This window comes from Alosa alosa, chromosome 13 (assembly GCF_017589495.1).
Source record: "Alosa alosa isolate M-15738 ecotype Scorff River chromosome 13, AALO_Geno_1.1, whole genome shotgun sequence".
Lineage (NCBI taxonomy): Eukaryota > Metazoa > Chordata > Actinopteri > Clupeiformes > Clupeidae > Alosa > Alosa alosa.
The window spans coordinates 25,239,408-25,263,368 of record NC_063201.1 but is presented as its reverse complement, the minus strand read 5'-3'; the positions used below and the strand labels follow the sequence as shown (position 1 = coordinate 25,263,368).

The 23,961-nt window shown below is 39.0% G+C and overlaps 2 protein-coding genes across 3 annotated transcripts; one reads left to right on the top strand and one right to left on the bottom strand.

The window, feature by feature from the left end:
- Window positions 1-12,722: 12,722 nt before the first annotated feature.
- On the top strand, window positions 12,723-17,227 carry pycard (PYD and CARD domain containing). Its single transcript, XM_048261747.1, has 3 exons — window positions 12,723-13,103; window positions 15,604-15,651; window positions 15,900-17,227. The coding sequence occupies exons 1-3, from the start codon at window positions 12,842-12,844 to the stop codon at window positions 16,163-16,165; spliced, it is 576 nt and encodes a 191-aa protein (XP_048117704.1). The 5' UTR covers window positions 12,723-12,841; the 3' UTR covers window positions 16,166-17,227.
- Window positions 17,228-17,493: 266 nt separating this feature from the next.
- Window positions 17,494-21,678, bottom strand: si:ch211-225p5.8 (uncharacterized protein LOC555567 homolog). 2 transcript variants are annotated; one of them, XM_048261744.1, is made up of 6 exons: window positions 21,295-21,678; window positions 20,879-21,048; window positions 19,961-20,198; window positions 18,665-18,824; window positions 18,415-18,469; window positions 17,494-18,262 (listed from the first exon to the last, which is right to left on the bottom strand). In XM_048261744.1, exons 1-5 carry the CDS (start codon window positions 21,344-21,346, stop codon window positions 18,424-18,426), a joined length of 666 nt encoding a protein of 221 aa, XP_048117701.1. In that variant the 5' UTR covers window positions 21,347-21,678; the 3' UTR covers window positions 17,494-18,262; window positions 18,415-18,423. The 2 variants fall into 2 exon arrangements, with proteins under 2 accessions (XP_048117701.1, XP_048117702.1); XM_048261745.1 differs by having other exon boundaries at window positions 20,879-21,045; window positions 21,295-21,677.
- Between the last annotated feature and the right edge of the window lie 2,283 nt (window positions 21,679-23,961).

Here is a 23,961-nt window from a genome sequence, read left to right as displayed (position 1 = left end):
GAGGATGTAGAAGCCCTTACAGTTCATATACAGCCCGTAGACACGGCCCAGTCGACCGATTCGAAGCTGCATCTTCCATAGGGAGGAATTATTTCTTGAGAGCGGCAGACCTCCCTCTGTGGCGCCCCCTTCTAGTTTAACTGGGACGTAGATTGACTGGCCCTCGCTTGCCGCGGTGCTGTGCTGAGGGGTGAAGGATCTGGGCAATGGCGAGCTACATGACCTTATTCGCCGCAGCGGAAGCACCCATCTGACCGGTGAGATGTTATCTTCGAGAGCCTTCGGGAGCGCTGTGACGTGCTTGAGGTGGCAAAACGTACTGCTGCTTCCTCCCCTTCTTCCTCACTCTGGCTGATGTCGGCTTGACGGATACGGTGTCTGCCGTCGGCGGATCGCAGGAGGACGTGTTCAACCCGCTCTGCCTCTTCGAGAGCTGCGCCCAACGAATTGAGAGAACGGAGACGAATATGTTCCCTCAATCGCTCAGGCTGCAGGCCCCGGACGAACGCCTGGAGTGCCAGCTCATCCTGTTGGACAGCATCGAACGAAGGGTAGCCCCGGCGGGCATAGAGGCAAAAGTCTGCAGTGTACGCCCCTAATCCTTCCCTCTCGTCTCGTCTCCGACTTGTCCCTGGCATCGTCAGAAAAAACTTGACCAAATCAGCGCTGTAGTGCTCCTTTCAACGCTGGCCAGCTTGCTTGTTCATCTGGCTGTAGATCCAATAGGGCCTGGAGTGCTTTCTTTGCCCTCAAGAGCCAGTGCGACTTGCACTCCGGTCTCCTCTCCTGTCCACCCCCCGAAGTTGGCGGCGAGTTGTACTTGAGCCAGGAACGTTTCAAGTGGCTCGTCTCCCTTATATCGGGGCAACTTGGGAATGTTCCGGCGTGCCGTCTCTCTCCCCGTTCCACTGGAATTGGAAGTCGATTCACGGTGCACCGACGCAGTGGCATGTTCGTCTTGACGGAGACTCGCTTGTATACCCTCGCTCTGACTCGGCAACGGGCTCCTCAATCCAAGCACTGCACTAGGGTGGGCAACTCGTTGCTTGCTCGGCCCGACTGTTGCAGAGGGGTCCCTGGTGCATCACGCGGTAACCACACGCATGCCCCTTCCCTCTCCTGGTGGGGCATACACATATATAACCACAGTTAATAACCGCACTGCATCCTGGGAACATTAACACAGAACACAACGGCTTGACCACCCGCATGCACGTTACAATATTTTTATTGGGGGAAAAATTCAATAGCTTCACTGTTATTGAGCCTAGTACTTCCAAAATCACAACACACATCTAGGGCCTCCCAAGCAACATACTACAGCAGCTAATTATGGAAAAATGGACTCGCCCTATTTATAATATTTTTAATGGGGAAACATTTCAATAGCTTCACTGTTATTGAGCCTACTCCTTAAAAAATCACAACACACATCTAGGGCCTCACTAGCAACATACTACACCTGCTAATTAGGGAAAAATGGACTTGCCCTATTTAACAAATTCAATAGCTTCACTGTTATTGAGCCTAGTGCTTCCAAAATCACAGGGCCTCCCTAGCAACATACTACACCTGCTAATTATGGAAAAACTGACTCGCCCTATTTATAATATATTTTTATGGGGATTTTTTTTTACCATAATTAGCTGCTGTAGCATGTTGCTCGGGAGGCCCTAGATGTGTGTTGTGATTTAGAAAGGAGTAGGCTCGGCTAGGAGTAGGTAATTTTCTATTTTATGGCGGTTCTGCAGCTGTGGGCCAAGTTAAACTTTTGCGCTCCATCAACGGAATGGTGAATGTCGGAAGGCATGGGTAGCCTATTGGACACATTTCGGTTCACATTTGGAAAATGTAATAAGTGATGCTGACCTGCCAGTTGGTGAAACTACACATTAATGATCCTCATGGGTTTGTGTCCAGGAAAACGAATGAAGTTGCGCTGGAACTGCTTTAGCACAAGGCAAACTTTACGCACCGACCGACAGCTTGCGATATGCTCTGCGTCTCCAACACTACAAAAACTCCCAGTCGGAGAGCGTGTAGCCTATTAAAAAAATATTTTATCCTAAATGCCATCAGCATTCTTAACCAAACTTAGTGACAACATGCATACCCGGCTGAGCTGTACAGCTATATTTAAACTTATTTATTAATTTTCTATAGGCTATGTTTCCCCTTTTTTGTACTGTACTTGTTTTAATGATATCTTCAATGTGTCTGAGATGTTATTTGTCCATCTGTCTGGTGAGCCAAACACAAATGTCCACTATGGTGTAGGCTAGCTAGCCTACATTAAAGATTTATTTTATTCTATTCTAATCCACCATGCTGCTTTTCAAGTAGGCCTAGCCTATATTTAGGATTCAGCTGAAAAACTGTAGCGCTCTTGAAAAACTTGTTTGGAAAAGAATGGATATGTCGTGGTATTATCGCCCTCTCACAGTGAATTGCACGGATGAATATTACATGATTTTGTGCTTCTTTGTCAATCGGACCTTCGTCAAAATGAAACGCCATTGTGTGACAAATGTAAAAATAGCGGCCTGATTGAACATGCACTGAAATAACCGAACATAATTGAACATAACATGAACAAAACCTACCCCCTACCAGGTTAAGTTCAGAGCCTATGTTACTAGTTACTTACATAGCCTGATCATTTTTGAGCTTTCTGGAACTGAAATCCCAGGTTTACCGTTTACTCTGGCTTTACATACCCAGTTCAGTTCAGAGCCTATGTTACCATAGTTACTTACATAGCCTGATCATATTTGAGCGTTCTGGGGCCTGTACTACGAAGGGAGCTTACCCAGATGTAACCCAGGGTTACTTTGTTAAACCGGGGTTGACAAAACCTGGTTATCTTAAGTGGTGTTAATCGGTACTACGACGCTGATTATGAAGTTGATTTGTTGAGCTGGGGTTAACCTAATTGGAGTTTGTGCGCGTTCACATAAAAGGGGCGGGTTGCAGCGCAAGTCACCACAACTGAGCCCTAGCACCAGGTCTTGCGAAGCTGTGTGCAAAAGTAGATCAATATAAAAAGAAAAATCAGTATTTTAGACCATTATTTGCCAAGGTATGCTCATGCGTTTTGTAATGCCTTATGGAAACTCCTCATTGGACTTTTGGTTACCCAAAATGCATCCTGACAATAAAAGTCTGCATTTCTGAGGTTTCTTGTAGACTATGTGGATTGTGTGTCAAGTTCTGATATAGAGTGACTACACAAAATGGAAAAAATACACAACAGGCTCTATTTTTGCATTTTCTTTGTTGGCTTCATGCATGTGTATAAGATGGACTATACATCTGCACAACTAATATTGGGTAAAATATTAATTCTGTGATCACAGTAGGGGAGACCGGGGACAGTTGCAACAAGGGATGGTTGCAACATGTCAATTTTCTCCAATCAGAAACAAGGTAGAGTGATGACACTCACACTGCATATGCTCAGTTGGATGCCCCCCCTAGCAGAGAAAAAGCAAGGAGATTCCTGAACTGCTCCAGGATTTATTGTAAAAAAACTGTTTTTTAGGTATGAAAGTATTTATTTTCTTGAGCTTTGTTTCTGTTAAACTGCTGTCACTGTTTTTGTGATTCAGCTCAAACTTATATGATTTAAATGAGTGATATGTTAACTTTAAGCTACTATGGTTAGCATGTGTCAAGGTCCCCTTGTTTAGCTAGCACATCAGGTTTTATCATGGCTGACAGGAAAGGGGACAGTTGCAACAGTTGTACGCACGTACAGTCCCGTGCAATGCATAAATATGATAATATAAAATATATATTTTTAAAAACATGTTTTACATGACAATAGTCTAAATAAAAGTGAATTGCCTCTCAAATTGTTCCATTCTTCCTATGTCACTAAAGTCCTACTGTATTTTATATCAATTTCAATATTTGACATCTGCACATAAGGCCTACTCATCTAGACAAATCTATAATTGTCATCTAATCAAAGCTGGTGAATAAATAACACTGTAATGTTATTATAACTTACATAACTTGTATTTACATACAAAAATAATAATTTTGCTGCACTGACATATATTGTAATATATTGTATTTTTAACATGTTGCAACCATCCCCAAACAATGTTGCAACTGTCCCCGGGCCCGGGGTCAGTTGCAACATCTGACTCCTTACATTCAAATGCAAATTGTGAAAAATGTAGATTCTGTAATTATCTTTAAATGGTTTAGACTATTAACAGACATATGTAAGTGTATTGTATAAAAAATTGGTTTGTGTAATCCAAACCGTCTCTGAGTAACAGAGCCAAATGCAAAAAGTGTTGCAACTGTCCCCGGTCTCCCCTAAGGTATCAGATTTTTAGAAAAGGCATTCAGAACATGTTTGATGATGGTGCGGTTATTGTCAAATGTTTAACGAGTGGCATTAAGTGGTTAGAGTGTTGATGAGTGTACATATTGTTATTGGGGATAGGCCTAATACAGTGTGATTTTTAAATGCTAACAGTTGTAATTGGTGAATAAACTCTTTTGAGAGGTGGATAAACTCTAGTTGGAGAAACTATTTCTGAAATTTCAGTGGTGGGTAAACTGCGTTTAGTCTGCTTGTGTTTAGCGGCCTCCCTCCCTGTTCAAGACCCAAGGCTGCATCTAGCCTACTTATTGCTAAGGATAGGCTACACTGCAGCTAGAAGTTAGGGAAGCACCAAAGCCGAGGAGATGAGGAGGGCATTAGGCTATTGACTAAATTTAATTGAGACATACTGTTATGTGCTAACGTTACCGTTACTGCCATCAAGCTTCAAATCAATGATTTGCCGCGAATGAATGCCGCCCAAATCGAGTCATCTTGTAGGCTAGTGGTGCGTCAAGTGCAACGTAGCCTATATTCTATATTCCGATCCGCTATTGATGACGCGAAAAATAATAAGGTAGGCTTAAATTATTTGAAACTAAAGTAACGAGCCAGTTTTGTAAAATGTAAGGAGTAAAAAGTACCGATATTCGTGTTAAAATGTAAGGAGTAAAAGTAAAAAAGTTGCCTTAAAAATAAATAGTAAAGTAAAAATATCTGAAAAATCTACTTGAGTAGCCTACAGTCACGAAGTAGCCTATTTGTAGCCTAGGCTACTTTGTTACTTCCCATCTCTGTAAAGGCAAAGTGTTAGCCTAGAAATCTAGACGCACTCTAGCGGCGGCAAATTAATTTGCTCAGCCTGTACATTTCAATGATATAGGCCTCAACATTTCAATGATATAGGATGGCCCGCCAGGCTAGCAAAGTGTTTCTTTGTCGAACAAATTGTAATGCAATGTGAGCCTTGAATTGGATGCCATGCCGGAATTTGCTAGGATCTCAAAACCGGATTATGAACATGCTTTGTCATAGAGAAACACATGATAGCGTTGGATTATAAACATGCTTTGCCACAAAGACACACAAACACGTGGGGTAAGTCAAGCTATATGAAGTTATTATTTTGCTGTCACTTCGTCTGTTTTATAACCCATACGGATGTACTTGTATCAAATGATAGCTGTGTCTCCTCTTTCGTCTGACATGCGTGGCATAGGCTATCTATCCAACTAGGCCGATTACGGTTTCGCGACTAATTCAAACGAGAGTATAGCCTAATTGGTGTGCAGCGTTGGTTTTTGATCATTACATTATTTTGCAGTCACTTCGTCTTTTTTATAACCCAGAAAGATCAATATACGGGCATTTCTCAGATTTCGGGCCTATTTGGGTTACTGAAATTTTGAAAAATAAAATTCAAACTTTTACTAATTGGTATGCAACAAGTTATCAGTCATTTTGATAGGAGTAACCTTGTGAGCTTGGTTGAGACCACAATATAAGGGAATTTATTTTTTTTTGTCATTTTTCAGGTAAATGTCATTACCGTCACATTATCTAATATTTTAAAGATTAAATGGTCAATCAATGATCAATCAATTATCATTTATGGTTTCACATGAAGTCTATTTTATCTTGAACTTATTAGAATTGTTGAATTTTACTTACAACATTAATTATAGTCGTTTAAGTATCTTATTTTTTTTATTTTTTCATTCGACCCTGGCTTGGAATTTCATTTATTTGAAATAAATGCCATATATCATATCTGTTTTCATCCAGTGGCAATTTAGACTGTCCAACATTGTCAAAAATATCTAATTAATGCAATTTATTGTAATTTATACATATTCTATTGGCAAAAATATGCATGGTGATGGTGATGACATTGCAGTTCTGGTAATGACATTTGTTGCGGTGATGACAAATCACTGATCGTAATCTATTGCAATTAAATGTTTATAATTTAGAAACCCAAGTTGAACTGACTTTGTGAAAAAAAAAAAACGTATTTCTTTTAAAAATAGTACTTTAAATGTATCTGCAAAAATGTCATCACCAACACAGTCGTCATTACCACTACATTTCAAGCTATAATGTGCTGGTAATGACTGTGTTGGTGATGACATTTATACCGAAAAAAGAAGCAAAAATGATCACCATGCATGTGTAGCTAGCTTTCTACATGTAATGTACATCATTTAAACTATTAAAGTCATTTTAAAATTTCAGGAATATTCAAAAATACAGAAATACAATGCGTATGGTAATGACACATAATAAGTGTACATGCCCAAAACGAGGGATAAAGAGTAGATTTTCTTATGTTTCTGGACATCAAGGCATCAATCTTTCTGCTTGACACCCATGTATTCCACTGTGATATTAGGTGACCATGGTTACCAAATATTTTTTTGATGAAAAAACAGTAGCAAAGTGCCTTTATGTAGAGTGTGCTGGTAATGACGGCTAAACCATGGGACAGGTAAACATTAAGCAAAATAAAACAGGAAATGCATATATATGCATAATGTGTGCATGCAGTTCATTAGTTCAGGTAACATTTAATTCATGATTTTTTTAATTATTTTTTGATAAATAATGTTTGAGATATGGCACAATATGTGAAAACTCTGGTTGCGGACAACACCAAAACACTGATATTGTACCATAAAACACCAATAAGATAGATAGAGATAGATAGATACTTTATTGATCCCCAGGGGAAATTCAAGGTCTCAGCAGCATACATACAACACAAACACATTCTTTAGTATATAATATAAAAACACAACTAAGCAGTAAGGACAGTTGAAGATAAAGAATATGTTAAATATACTAAAATACAAATTATACTAACACTTAATACAATATATAAAAATATGCTAAAATACAAATTACAAAGATACAAATTATACTAACACTTAATCTAAATCAATTCTAAAAACAGTATCCACATAGTGGTGATTAATAAATCAGAGGCTTTGCAATGACTGAGGCAGGGACTGAGCCTGTGATTCTCTGTGCATAGTAAGGTATGGTAAGGTGCTCTAAGGTGCTCTGTGTGAATGAGTGTCATGGTGGTAGTGCAATGGTGATAGTGGTCATGGTGATAGTGCAAATGAGTAAGTCAACAGTGCAACAATGCAGAAATAAAGTAAAGTAAAGTCTATAGATCTATATATTTAACTATTTAAGAAAATGTGTCTAAATCATGAGTAGGAGCAACCATTAAAAAAGTCTAGGCTTGTTTTTCTTTAATTAGTGATGCTAAACTAATATTAGATTTAATGTGTTTTTAATAGAATTACACCCTGTGGACAGAAATAGGCCCCAATTCTGGGAAATACCCATACATGGTACCAATGGATAGCCCTGTGTCTCCTTTATCTGATGCTTGCCATATGCGAGCACGGGTTCGCGAGTAATTCAAACGAGAGTACCACCTGGATGCGCAGGTGAACGCAGAGAAGTATAGACTGTAAATATGATTTCATTTGATGATTTATTTTTATTTCCATACTTGATCGTACAGGCAAGTGCGTGGTCTCGTTGGAAAGCCCCACTTCTGCTCTGCCACGCTTTAAAGGTTTCATCAGATAATTAGGTCAGCAGACTGACCATTGGACAACCCCACTGCAAATCTTTTTCATAGGCATGCTACGTTTATGATATAAAAAGTGGAATATGAACGCATTTCATCACAGCTGACAATTATGCAGAAACATTTTAAATTTAAATGGAACTACCGGCTGTTCGCGATTTGACTGATTCTTGAGCTCTCATTGGAGTGCTGACTTGCGCGTCTTTTTTAGATGGTGAACCTGAGCGAAGGAAAGCCCTTTAATTAGGGGTTTGCACGGCGTGTCATCAGATCTGGACATCGCCATATTGGAGATACTCGCCTCATTAGAAAGCATTAGGCACTGAAGTAAATCCCTAACATCGTCAAGGAAACTGGTTAATTATTGCCGTGTTTTAGGTTGTACCAATAGGTCAGACTGAGAAAAACATCTGGTGTATCTAGGTATCGACTTTCAAACGTTATTAAAAAACCAGGGAGAAGGGACAATAATGCCAGAAGTTATCAGAGGAAGGCGCTTGTGGTTGAACTTGGTACTTCGTCTCCCTCACCCAACGGATCTGCGCTGCCAATAATCTGTAATTTCTCGAAATATCGCGCCTTTTCTTGTGGTCCAAGTCCTGCCCTATATGCCTTTGCATCTTAGACGCATTTTGATGAGCTTTTCTGTTGTTTAGACACGCTACAATCACGTAAGATATCCAAAGTGCATAATACTCCATTGTACTTCATTCACCCGCGCGTGCTGGGTTACCATAGTTACCGGCCAGAACGTGACGTTGGTGCAAACCCCTAATTGGATGGGCAAGACTGCCAACTAAGCGGGCCTAGGCCTGTCCGTGGCTACGCCTATGGCATGGGAGCAGCACGGGAGGGAGGGGGAAGTAGCGAGCTAGCTCTCTGTTTTGTTTGAAAGTCAACAGAAGTGATGTTACCCAGCATCTTAGAGCACCTTTCAATCAGATTCAAATTTGCCTCAGGCTGTAGGCCTACTCCTGCTGAATTCTACTCTCTACTTTGGACGAATGAGGTGGCGACATGTCATATGACGTAGTGTACCTAACAGATATGATAACCCTAGCAGATCTGATAACCACACACATTCTTGACACTAGGCCTGTCAAACTCGATTCCTTTTAAAGCGATGGTTCGGAGTAATTTCACCCTAGGGTCCTTTGCACCATGATCCCGAGCCAAACACCCTCCCAGAACCTGTTTTCCCTTGGTCGAACCCTGGTCAACTAATGAGTTTCTGCAGTCGTAATGGTACCAACTTTTATCTCGTAAATTACCCCACTAATAATGCCCTGAATGGTACGAAACTTCTACAGTAGTACAACTATGTTCTTTACTCATAAAACGAGGCATTGAAAAGTTTGTAAATAAATATTAATTTAAATAACACTTGCCTGATGCTATAGCCTACCGCTGCGTCAATGTTACTTCCGTGATTTGGGAAAAGCCCGTAAAAGTCCTGAAGGATGTAGATCCAGGAATGCACTAATATTTTGTTCATAGTACCAGTTTGCAACAATTATTAGTTAACACTAAGTTGTAAACACTTCGGGGAAAAAATATTAAAAAATGGATATATCAAAAAACGTTGATGTAATCGCTTCCTGCCAGGACTTTTACGGGCTTTTTGTACCGCTATATGGTACATCTAGTTCATTTTATTAGTAAGTCTTTGATTTATTATCAAGAAAGTTTAAGCACCCAGTTGAAGTACTATAGGGTGTTGAGCGTGCTTCCTTATTTCTATATACTGAAAAGAACCCCATGCCTAATGAGAATTATGGTGGAGGGGCTGTGCTATTGTAGGGCTGTTTTTATTCCCAAAGGCCTTGGGAACCTAATTAAGGTGCATGGTATCATGAACACCAAGACAAACCTGAACATTTTCAAAGGAAATCTGTCAATCTCTGCCAAGACATTAAAAGTTGGTTCATTGGATCATTCATCAGGTAAATAAACCAAAACAAATGTCCAGATCAAAACAAATATGGTTTGCTGAACACAAAATCAAGCTTTGGACATTGCCATCTTAGTTCCCTGATCTAAACTATATAGAAAAACAGTGGGGTGAGTCAAAGAGGAGAATGCACAAGTGTAGACCTAGGAATCTGGACGATCTGGGGAGATTTTGTAAAGAAGAATGGTCTTAAATCCCTTGCTTCGTGTTCTCCAACTTTATGGGGTGTCATAGGAGAACATTACAAGCTGTTTTATTGGCAAAGGGAGGCTTAAGAAGGTATTACAAGCAATAATTGTGAGCGAAGTGTTTTTGTTAAAAATATTTATTTCTTTATGAGATTTTCCTTTTTCTCAAAATAAATTTGCTTCCCTTCAAGGTGGGATTTTTCCTATTTTTTTCATTGTGAGATGAATATAATAACAATAAATCACCAACAGATTATTTTTATACCGGTTTTTAGTCAATTTTAGCAGAGGTGTCAATAATTCTGGAGGGTACTGTATATATTCTAGACAGACTGACAACTAGTTATGACAACTATTTTAACACATTTGCATGTAATGACACCAGCAATGAAATAAGGCCAATTTGTTTTATGGGGTAGGACTATTCATAGGGGGACCAGTAGTGCATTTTGACCAACATGGTTAATCGAAAGAAGAAAAAAAACACCAGACATTTGTACAAAGTCAGTTGCATGGATGTAAGCATTGCTGTTTGTTCAAGATGGGTAAACTGCTTTAACCCATTTACTCCTAAAATGCCTGCTAAAAACACCTATAGAATCCTATGGCATTCTAGACTAAATAACCTTATTTCCTGATAATTGTCAACGTCTACCAAAACCTTAATATCTAGCCTCTGTACACCTAGAAACATGAAATTAAAAGCATGCTGCGCTACGCAGCAACCAGCGAGAGATTCAATGTTGCGCTATGCAGCAACCGGCGGGAGATAGAATGTTGCGTCATGCAGCATCCAGCGCGAATGGGTTAATGATGTGCACAAATGCTAAGATGAAATGTGCCAAAGCGACTGAGAAAAACTGTAACTCAGGTAATCCACACAGTAAAAATTCAAACATTACAAGTCAAACAAGTCTATAAATAAAGTAATAAAGAGGAACGGGCACAGGAAAAAGTATTGAACGCGCCTACTGAAATTTCTTAAATACTTTGTGGAAAAGCCTTTGTTTGTAATGGCAGCTTCAATACATTTCCTGTATGATGAAACTAAGTTGCAGTATTCCGGTGTGATTTTGGCCCATTCTTCTAAACAGAAAGTCTTTAAATCCTGAGGATTCCAGGGGTCCCTCTTGTTAATCTTGAGCTTTAGTTCCTTCCAGAAATGTTCAGTTGGACTTAAGTCAGGGCCTTGATTTCCTTTCTTAATTGAGAGTTTTCTTTGCTGTATGCTTTGGATCATTGTCCTGCTGGAAGGTCTAGCCATGTCTCATCCTCATCATCCTAGTGGATGGCAAGATTCTCCCAGAAAAAAAATACTTCATTCATCCTTCAACTGTATGAAGTCTGCCAGTAAAACAGCCCCACACCATTATACCTCCACCTCCAAACCTCACTGGTATTGGTATGGAATTTTTAGGGTGATGTACAATGCCATTTTCTTTTTGGGGTACTCTTCTGATTATCCTCCTGAGTCAATGGTCAGAAAGCTCCTGTGCGTGGCTGTTTGATGCTGCAGTAATGCTCCTTCCACTTGTAGATAATGGCCCTAATGCTGCTTACTGGAAGATTCTGAAGTTTTGAAATGCATAACCAGTTCCATTGATATGTTTTGCAATAATAAGGTTGCAAAGGTCTTGGGAGAGCTCTCTGATTTTACCCATAATGAGATGTTTCTTGTGTGACACCCTGGTAATAAAAAAAACTTTTTGTAGCCCATCAATATGTAACCCATCAATAACCCAGATATTAATTTGCACAGATGGGGAAATTACTCTCTACTTACAAGTTCCAGCTCGTTCCTTGCCTTGGTGTACTGCTTTTTCAATGCTTGTTCAATGCTTTTTTCCTCTGTCATTATTTATTACACACAACTCTACTTATGGACTTTAGTTTTTCTCAGTCGCTTTGGTGCATTTCTCGCATAATTGTTAACATTTGCACAACAGTTAGTGTATTTCTCAAAACAATTAGTGCAAACTGCACTACATGAATTACCTGCAAAAGCACATATCTTGCTCAAAATGCTTTGTTTATGTCTCAAAAACAAATATTTACACCAATGAAACTGTCAGTGCACACCATTGTTTAGCCTATGTCAAGATAGTCAAACTGTTTTGTCTTGTTGTCTATACAGTTTACACATTTTCTAATAAACAATGCACAAGGCTTCATTATTTTTATGTGGCATAGCTATTTCAAAGTTACACATTATTGTGTGGGGGTCGATTGCAAGAAAGGGGATAAACGTTTTTTCAGTTGACAGACATTGTAACAGTATAAAGAAAAAGCAAAGGCTTTTACAGCATTGTGAAAATGAAAAATTACCAAAAACACCCCAGAACTGTACAACTTTCCTGACGTTCTGGCAGGTCACATGTAAATACTATGACAACTGTGACAGCTAGTTCAACACATTTGCAAGTAATAACTCAAGCAATGATAATGCATGTGAACTTTTTGACTTGTAGCCTACGCCCGATGAAGTATGAAGTAGCCTGTGGAAATCCTTGGATCCTCCCCTGTCTGTTACGTTGGTGAATTTGAGCCAGTAGCCACATACATTTCTATGAGAAAGAAAAAATAGGGAAACTATGACAAAAAACAGGGCCCTACAGCGCCCTCTGGTGGACTTCAGGTTCCTGAGAGGAAGGACTTTTAGTTTCGTAAAGCCAAAGGTGGTAAACGAAACGGCAAGACATATAGGCGTTGCACGGAATAGTCGTCTGTTTAGTAGTCCAAATTTGAGTTAAGTGACCATGTCAGACAAGACAATCAAATTTTGGATTATTGATGCTTTGGAAAATCTGTCAGCCAAAGATTTAAAGAAGTTCAAAGTAATGTTATGCGATCGGGAGGAGGAACCGCGCGTTACCAGGCGTGCTGTCGAAGATGCAGATGAGATGGACTTGGCCGATCTTTTGGTGAAAATGTGTACAGAATCGAAGGCAGCGCAAGTAACTATTGACACTTTTAAAAAGCTTGGATTTAACAATGAAGCTACAATGCTTGCCTCCAAAGGTAAGACAGTCTCGACCAGGAAAATAATAGCATGGCGTAATTTCGACCAGGTCTAAGCCTATGCAGATGGCAAAATAACCTAGGCAACACATCTCTTACAAATTGTAAACGCTCGAAGATTTTTCGATAATCAACATTAATGAATATTTAAAAAGAAGACGTGTTTTCCTCAAATACGCCTATAGCTGTATTTAGGCTTAAATACTTAGGCTAAATAGGCCTACCCACTTCCTGAAAATAGCCTACAAGAAGTGTCACAAGTTTCGGTTTCACTTTTTTTTTTTTACTTTTTCACAAATGTAACTTCACAATTTAGTAGGCTACCGCTCTCTCGTTGAAAAAGTTAAACCCGAGAGCGTTTCCCTTAAGTAGCCTACATTATGGAGTGTCTGTAAGCGTTTCTCTTAAGCATCCTAACATTATTGAAGGTCGGCCTACCAGGTATTTCCTTTAAGTAGGCCTAACATTATCGGGTGCCTACTGTAGGCCTAGCCGTGAACAGGTCAGACGTTGTTGCCTCTCTTTAGATTTAGATTCATTTATTAAAGTTTGACATGGCGTAGTGAGGCGCTCACACCCCTTGGTTTTCGTTAAAAAGCCTGGCGGTTTAGTTCAGAACGGCAGGTAAAAAGAATGTTACAGTAATCCAGGTGTGATGTGATAAATGGTAGGCCTACACAACAAACAACATCGTCTTTAAACGATAAAAGAAATCTTATTTTGGAAATACAACCCCAAAACAGAAAAAGTTAGGATGTGTAAAATGTGAATAAAAACAGAATGTAATAATCTGTAAATCTCTTTAACTCATATTTACTTGCAAAAAGGACACAGACAGCATATCAAATGTTGAAAATTACAAATTTGACTATTTTATGGAAAATATATGTTAATTTTGAATTTGATACCAGCAACATGTTTAAAAAAAAAAATGGGACAGGCATAACAAAATGCTGGAAAAGGTGTGTAATGATAAAGAAAACAAAAGGAGGAATGTTTCACAACTAATTAGGGTAACTGGCAACCTGATTGGGCATGAAAAAGAACATCCCAGAGAGGCAGGGTCTCTTAGAAGTAAAGATGTAGGGGTATTCATCACTCTGTGTAAACCTGTGTACACAAATGATGGAACAATGTCATTTTATACTTCTTAAGATGACATTGTTACTTATTTAGGGAGTTCTACAGGGTTCATCTACAGGACATAATATTATTAAAACATTCAGAGAATCCAGAGAAATCTTTGCAAACAAGGGAAGGAGCTGAAAAACACATCGGATGGTCGTGGTCTTTTGGACCTCTGATGGCACTGCATCAACACCAGACCTGTTTCCACACCTGTCATTCTATGGGCTCAGGAAAACCTCTGATAGCCATTGTCTATGTGCACAGTTTGATACTCAATTCAAAAACTGCAGCCAAAATTTTAACAACCAAAATTGTATTGAGACACGATACAGAAAATACCACCGTCTTATCTGGGCCTGAGCTTGTTTAAAATAGACTGAGGTAACATGGAAAAAGGACCTGTGGGTAGACCAATCAAAATTTGCCATTATTTTTGGAAATCATGGACTCATATGATCTAAAGAGGAGAGGGCCTATCCATGTATCCTACCTATCCAACTTGTTTTAGTGCTCAGTTCGAAACCCAACATCTATGATGATGTGGAGGAGCATTAGTGCCTACAGCATGGGCATCTTGCACATTTGGCAAAGCACAATCAATTCTGAAAGATTAATACAGGTTTTGAGCAACATATACTGCCATCCAGGCAATATCTATTCCAGGAAGATTCCTTGAATATTTCAGAAAAACAATGGCAATTCTGCACATATTTAAATTGTATTTATCCATAGAGGAACAGTTCATGTGCTAAAATGGCCTGTCCGCATACCAGATTTGTCATATTAGGTGCATAATGGAATGAAAACATTACTAAGAATACCCCATACTGTTGAGCGTGTATCGGGGAGTAATGGGACAACATTTCATTCTTAAAACTGTAGCAAATAGTCTCCTCAGTTCTTAAACATTTACAGAATTTTGTTAAATGAAGAGGTGAAGCAGTACAGTGGTAAACATGCTCCCGTCCCAACTTTTTTTGAAACATGTTGCTCGCATCAAATTCAAAATTAACATATATTTTCCATGAAATAGTCCAAATTTTCATTTTCAACATTAGATATGTTGTCTGTGTCCTTTTTGCTGCTAAATATTGGTTTACGAGACTTGTATATTATCACATTTAGTTTTTATTTGCATTTTGCACAACGTCCCAACATTTTCTGTTTTGGGGTTGTATGTCTAAAATGTAAGTTATAATCCGTAATTGAAGTATGCCTACATGTACACACTTTACATATAAATAATTAAATAATACAATTTTAGGCAGGGTCTACATAGGGAACCGTCTGTATTAATATAAGTTTTGGTAGCTTACTTGCCTGATATGCAAACTCATTATAACTATCTGCTGTTTTTGTTGCTGCACTACAGTTTCGAGTGGAGATGGCAACTCTGCAGGTTCAAAATACATGACCGCAGGTAAGACACTTTTACAGTGTGTAGCCTACATAAGATAGATTGTATATACAAAATAAGTACAATTACACCTACATTTACTTTGTAAGTGTTTTACTTTTACTACTACTACTACGAATGACTCTCAAGAAGCCAAATCACCTAACATGTTCCTCTCCTTAAACAGAATGCTTCCTCTGTCTCTCACTCACACCTCATATTCCACCAAGCGTTAATTTTGTCCCTTCACTTCACTCTCCCTTGTTGTGTAGGTCAGCACTTCATCGACAAGCATCGTATCTCGCTGATCGAGAGAATCACCGCGGTGGACCCCATCTTGGATCGCCTGCTGATGAAAAAAGTCATCACCCAGGAGAACTACAGCGACATCCGCTGCCTGAACACCAGTTACAAGAAGATGAGGGAGCTGTTTGAAATGGGAAGTATTCGCAGCAGTGTGAAGGGCAAGGACTGCCTGTATGAGGTGCTGATGGAGTCGGAGCCCTTCGTCATGGAGGAGCTCAGGGAGAGATCCTAAGTCCAAAAGTCTTGGCACCTGCTCATTACCAAATGTGGAGGACTTTGATTATCAGTGATCCACAGTGTGTCACTTGTCTCAAGGATTGTGTTGATAATTCCACCATTCAGACTAATTTCTCTGTGAACTATTACATGAACTGAGGAGGGAGTTGTGGCCTATATGCATCCCATGGGGAACCGGGTCCAATAGTGAACTGCAATCATTTCTCTGAGGTGCTGTGCCCTCCTGCCTGGCTGTGACCATAATATGTGACTGACCATATTATGCTTCACCTGTGAATTGCAGTCAGGGAGGTGGAGGAGGCGAACCCAACATCAATAGTCTCATCTCCCAACCTTATATTTAGGTTTTTTGTTCAATCAGTAATTTTTTTACATGAAAACATGAAGGCAAACAGGAATAGGGATTCTCTCACGTTTTTAAAGCACTTTTTAAAGCACTCTGGCTATATCTGCCCTGAAAGAAATTCACTGTTTGTTATAAGCATGATGACATTTGTTGACATTTGTATAAGCATGATGACAACATAATGACAAACATGACTTTTTTTTAACAATACATAGCCCTATTAACAGTATAATAAATGTATCTTGACAACTCCCAGATAGTGTGTTTAGGTGGTTAATGTTGAGATTAAAGTACAAGCCTTTCATCACTGGTATCAGGGTGGTTAAAGGTGCTCCTGTGGAAACACTTTAGCACTGACCAGTATGTCATATCAGAAAGAGGTTTCAGAATAATTTTGGTTTGAGGTTTTTGGGATCAACACACCCTTCACTCCTGTCCCGAAGCAACGTATTCATTGGCTGTTCTAGTGTATAGCTTATTTCGAGGCACGTATATTGAATCACAGATGAATGTTAGATGGCAAAAGGACCTGTGCCCTCAAAAACAAATATTCAGACAGATTTTGATTTACGATAATATTTTCATATTATCACTGGTGTGTGTTATGATGCTGTGTCCTACATTTGTATCTGCTGTGGGCATTGAGAATAGCTGGAGGGCTGAAACGTCTGCTCTTGCTCCCAAAATTAAATGAAAAAACTCCTTTCTGAAGACTTTGTTTAAAGTAGGCTAATTTCTTTCAGTGTGCAAACTACTCCTCTCTCTCGTGTCCTACATTTGACCATATGTCATACTGTATGTTCTATAACAAATGCAATATCCCTATGTTGATGGCTTCACACATAATTTCTGCTCCTCGTTAGCGTTGCACAGCATCATGTGTCCAACAGTTAAGTGCTAATGGAAAAATAAAGTCCTATATTGTGATAATTGGTATGCAAATTACAAATACAAAATCCTCAGAACCAGTGGCACAATTCAGATTAAACATTAGAAGCACACTACACTGGCTTCAAATGTTTATGTATGTCCAATGTATTACTATGTTTCCATATCCATATTTACCTGTAAGAGAGGTAGAGTTAGGTACCTTCACACCACTCTGTGGTGCAGATTCCAAAACTACGACCTGTACAGACAGGTTCAGTTCTCTAGGTGAAATGTCATCTGCTGTCAACATACAGTATTTTCTAAACAATCAGTTGCAATAACAACATTCCAAACCTCCATTTAAGACTCCGCTTTTAAGAATCTAAAGAAAGAGAAAAAGACTCTGGAGGAGATAAATTAAAAAATTATACCTTAACTACTGGGGAAAACAGTAAATGAGCAACTAAATGCTTTCTAATGAAAAATTACAGCAGGCCTATATGCAGATTACAATATCCATCTGGAAAATTGCTTGCCACAACATAATACAATTACCAGATACAGTATTTTGTCCTCAATACAGATTAATTAATCAACACACCAAATGATAAGATCATTGTTAGCATTTATCTGACAACTCTGTTTTTTTTTGTGTTTCCCTATGCCAGCTCTAGAGCCAGTTTGTGACATGCTTGATACACATCTTTAGATGTTATGATATTAGAACTCATGATCACCAGAGGCACCTCGTTCAGTATATCCTCCTGAACTTAATGGTGCCCAAAGACCTATGGTGTCAGCCATGCAACCCTCATGACTTGCAGCACCGTGTTACTGACAAACTTCACAGTAGCCATTTCGGTATGATACACCCACCTATCAAGAAACAAAATGTCAGTCAATAGGTCACATTAACTGAAACCTGCAATATATGCTGGTTCATACATGCTTTTGGACTTACTTTAGGATTTAATTTATCATATCATCAACTTCAAGCCAAACAAATGCCCTTCTTCAAATACACTTACCCAAGAAAGTTACTCCAAATGTACCCCATCACACGTATCTTTTGCATCCAAACCTCTGTTGGCAAGAGAATGAATAATGTTTTGTGACTACTGTAATCAATAATCCCTGATAAAGAGAGAATGAATAATGTTTTGTGACTACTGTAATCAATAATCCCTGATAAAGTTCTAATTTGGCTTGGCACACACACACACCCCACAACCCCCCCACACACACACACACACACCCCACAACCCCCCACCCCCTTACTTGTTCTGAGCCTTCAGTGCTCTGCGGGCCTCTCTGGCCTCGGCCTCTGCGTAGATCTTCTTATAGCAGTAGATCAGCACCAAGATCATCCACAGCTGCAGAACCACAATGACCACATACATCATGATCTCCGCGATCACCGCCGTCAGCTCCCGATTGGCTGAAAACAGAATGTAAACGTCAACATGCTTGACACAACAATGTGCATGGGTCCACCTGTGCAAGGTATATCATGTAAGAGAAGGGGTTTCAGGAGCCTCAACAGCCAAGGTCCATAAATCATTTAAAGGAACACGCCAACATTTTGGGAAATGAGCTTATTAACCATCTCCCCCAGAGTTGGATAAGATCATACATACCCTTCTCGATTTCGTGCGTGCAGGAACTCAGTCTGATAGCTCATTAAGGTAGACAGTTCCAACTAGCCTATCTCCCGAAAGTGACAAAATACCTCAAACATTGTTCTATTTACATGTTGTGACTTGTATAATTACAATGTGTACAAATTTCAATGTAAAATGCAACACAGCAATTTTCTAATCATATGTCATATCATACATGCTTGGAACAACATCTCATTCAGGCGAAGCACTACTAGGCCTACTGCAGCTTTTCTGGTGCTGTGTGCAAATCACTCAATGAGAACATAGTTCCAAGTTTGAATATGCCTAGAAAATCACCTATTTGTATCCTGTAGCCTATGTTGTAACTGTACAAGTCACAACATGTAAATGGGAAACTGTTGGAGTTATTTTGTCACTTTTGGGCGCTATAGGCTATTAGGCCTACTGCCCACCTCATTGAGCTATGCTAAGCCATGGTAATGGTGGGTACTTCAGACTGAGTTACTGCATGCACAGAGACGAGAAGGGTACAGTATGTATCATCTTATGGAACTCTGAGAGACAGTGAATAAGCTAATTTCCCAAAGTGTTGGCATGTTCCTTTAAATCATCCAGGTGTTTTGGCTTATGTTAACCAGAATATTGTTCTGCACTAAAACCAAAAGCCATGTTACAGGTTTATTATAGTCAGAAACGATATACCACCGATAAAGAGAAGCTCATGGGAAAGGGGACAGAAACACAGAGGGCAGTTTAAGGTTATAGTTCACGAAACATCATTTTATTTTTGGGTCCTCTTGAGATCAGGTGCAGGTTGTGACTACACTCTTTGCACCCCCTCCAGCCCTGGCCCTGCCTGACCGTTCTCCCTGTAGAACCTAATACCGTTTCTGTGGTCTAGCAGCTGAACAATATCACAAGGACTGAACGGCTAGTAGCGTCTATCTCTCACCTACAGCCACAACAGACAGCTCCACGTCCTTAATGATGGTGACATGCTCTTCACCATAAGGGAGGAAGAGAGTGCGCTCCATGGTGCAGCGGAAAGTTCCTGTGTCGTTGAAGGTGACATTGTGAATGAAAATGGCACCTATCTGGACATCTCTTGTTCCTTTGGTGCCGTGCCATTCTAGACGGCCTTCAAAGTCCTCATGCAGAATGGTAGGAAAGGGATTCTCATAGTGGAAAATCTGCAGGAAGGTGGTAAAACATAACAATATGACTAACAATACTTTTCTTAGATAAAACTTCAAAAGTTCCATTTATGATTTTCTCATCATTAGCAACCGTTTTTAAGTTCTGAGGACTCCATAGTATCATCTCCTCTCTGTAAGGACCACTCTGAGGAGCATCAGCTTACAAACAAATAGCCACATTCTGTTTCTCGATACATATTCTAGTTAGTAACATTGCGGAAGTTAATAATGGCAAGCTGTCCTGGACCATGGTATTATTTAGGCTGTTCTACTCTATTCTTTTCAACATTTTATTTTTTAATATTGTTTCATATTTCTGCTATTTATTCTTATTATTGCTGGATCCATCTCCCCTGGCGGTGCTTCTCACCACAGACAATCTAACTATTTTTCCCTCTTAGAGCCCAAAGAAAGAAGAAAAGAAAAGCTAAAATGGTTTTGAATTTTCTCTATTGCTCTGTCATATTCCCAGCAGACATTGCTAGTTGGACCATTTTATGTGTCCAGGTGAACAGGTGTTGTTCATTTCTATAATTCATTTAATCTCTTTATTTTACATAACATTTTAGATCAAGTCAAAAATCTTTTCTTTTAGGAAAAGAAAATACTTCTGAGTTGAGAATTTGGTGGGTTTCTATTGCGCAAAAAGATGCACCGTCATCATCCACACTTACTTGAACAAAACCCTCCTCTTCAATGGGCCTGAAGAACCAGTCGACATAGGTGGACGCGTCCACTTCCTCCCTTTTCTTACAGGAGATGCAGCCCAGCAGGAAGCTTTCCCCGGCCACTGCCTCCGTCATGGAGTCCACTTCAGCACATCCTGCCTCTGCGTGGGGCGCTGCTGGACCAGGGACGGAGTCGGCACACAAACATAAGTGGCATGAGGGCAGAAAAGGCAAGGGAAGGTTTATTTGTTGTATTAGATCAATAAATAAACAACACAAAATACAATGAAAAAAGCACAGTACAGAACAAGAGGCCCATTGTTTGAAGTCACCACTGCTTTCATCATTCAGACATGGACAGAAAATGTGTTTTGGTAAAAATCAGGAATTTTTTCATGTTGTTTTACAGAACAGAACCTTACCGTGAAGTAGAAGCATGAGAAATCCCAAAAGTGATACCTTTAAACGTGCCATTATTTCAAATGTTGAAATGTTGTTCAATATGTTTCAAATGTTCAGTGGCTGACACATGAAGTAAACACCCTTTCTTCTGTTATGACTAAGCTAGACTGCGTGTTTCACCTGAGTCCTATTCAGCCTTACAGTACATCTGGTTTTCTCTTTTGCCCTTTCAAGTTCCAGTTTCTCCAGGACCTTCAGTTCCACAGTTCTTTCTTTTGCGTTAATATCAATGTCATATATTCTTAAGTTTAATTCCAAAATAGTCGGAAAACATGACAGAAGAAATCCGTGTGGTAACCTACAGTGTGTCCACTTGTGAGCTGAACGCTGCTATATTTAGACCGTGTGAATCCATGTGTCTCAGAATGCAGGCCAGGACAGAATTTGAGAAGTGTATATTCAGACTACATGATAGGCATTTCATTCCAATGCAATAGGACTTTGCAAAAGGGCTATTTAATTTGCATTAAGGAAATTAATATTATCAGAGAAACCTTTCCATTTGACTCAAGGGTGTTGGGTAAATAGTATTTATTATAAATATATTTATTCATTATTTTTTGGGCATTGAAATAATTTCCAGAATTAAAATGTTTATCCTTTTCTTTTGCTAGGTGCCTATTTACTCCACAAATTGGATGGTCACACATTAAGGTTTTATTACAGAGTTGCAGGCTATACAAAATTACCACTAGTGGGTGCAAGCATCCAGTAAATTGGACAAGTGGCAAAGCAGAATTATTGTATTCCAATTACTTAAAGGCATGCAGAGGTGAACGAAGTACACAATTAATTTAATATAGATACATCTTGTCAAATATTACTCAAATACAAGTGAAAGTTGCTAAGTCAGATTTTTACAAGTATTTTTCCTTTTTAATGTATTGTAATATAATGCTTATTTGGTCATTAATAATGTATACATCATTTGGTCAGTCATAGGACTTGAACAGACCTTTAGTTCTTTACATCCAACAAAAACATTTTACATATTTTCATAACTTTGCACCTGTGAAATGGATGAAATAATATATTTAAAATCATTATTCATTCTCTGTTCACAAATCTAAAACATTTTCACCGCTGAATACAAAACATAACTCCATTATGAGTAGCTTATTTATTGTTTAATGATGTAGGCTAAAGATCTAGTTATGGTGAATGTCAGGTCTAATTTCATTCCAACTTCACAGTGGCCATGGAGAATAGCCTGGTTAACACAAGAACACTTCTCAAATCTCAAATCTCCTCTCGACTTGGAGGAGGTTCTGATGAAGAATCTGCTGTCAGCATCATTTCCACAGCCAAGTTGAAATTTAACTATTGAAAAAAAAAAGAACTTCAAGATGGTTAATTGCATTATTGCATTTAAATAATCATTTCAAATGTGCTTAAAAGTAATGAGTATAGCCTACTTCACATTTCAAAAGTAGGCCTAGTGGAGTCAAAAGGTACAGTATTTGTCTTTCAAATGTAGTAAAAGTCACAAGTTTCCAAAAATATTATACTCAAAGTACAGATACTCAGAAATCATACTTAAGTACAGTAATCAAGTAAATGTACTTAGTTACTGTCCACCCCTGAAGGCATGTCATAGATCTTTGATGTTGATATCAGTTCCTGCAAGATAAGGTAAAGTAAGGTAACTTTATCATGGGTATATTTGGTTTGCAGTAGAGTGAGTCAGCAACAGTGCTTCAGACTGAGAAGCATGGATACAGATATACAAAAAGATACCGGACAAGACCATGGAGATCTCATATGAAAGGTTTTATGAACGTTATATCACGTTATGGAAATTCCCCTTTGCCTAATACAACCTCTCATACCTTAATTACAGAAGGAATGCACTAGTGAAAATAAATTGTGGAAGATACCTATAGTATAGGGTAATCTTTTATACTAATCAGCAGAGTATACCATTTTCACAGCATTAGTATTTGAAATCTAATAACTGTCATTATTTTTATAGGACATTTTCATGATGTCCATGTTGGGTTTTTTAACCCTCTCACAGCTAATTTCACAGGTGACAATCTTATCCACACCCTTTTTATTATGATGTTGTATATAATATAATGCTGCATATAATATAAAGGATATTTGGATAAGTTCTTTTTGTAAAATGTAGTGCTCCTGTGGCTTGCATTTTTTTGCTTCCAACAGACATCTTTGCTGCCATATGAAGACACCACTGCTGTTGCATGTAAGATATGAGAACGTTCTGTTGATCAAGTAAGGTCCAGAAGTTGAAGAGGGGCTAACAACTTTATTGAGCACCCTCTCCTGAACAATATGCTGGCTCTGTGTGGTCCTCAAGTCCTTTCGGCGGACACTCAAAGAAACTGGAGTTCTTAGTCCTGAGTCTGTACATGGGAAACAGAGTGGCTCGGACTATAAACAACAAACAATAATAAGCCATAAACAGTTCCAGACAATCAACATGTTGCTTCTAAAACAAAGAAGAGTAATGCTACCCATCAGAAGACTTTGACCAGATTTGGGAACTATTCTTGAAACATTGGAGTCTTTTAACTAATGCCCCCTAATTCAAGCTTTACTCAAAAGACTACAATCTTTCAAGAATCATTTCCTAAATCTTGTCAAAGTCTTCTGGTGAGGATGGC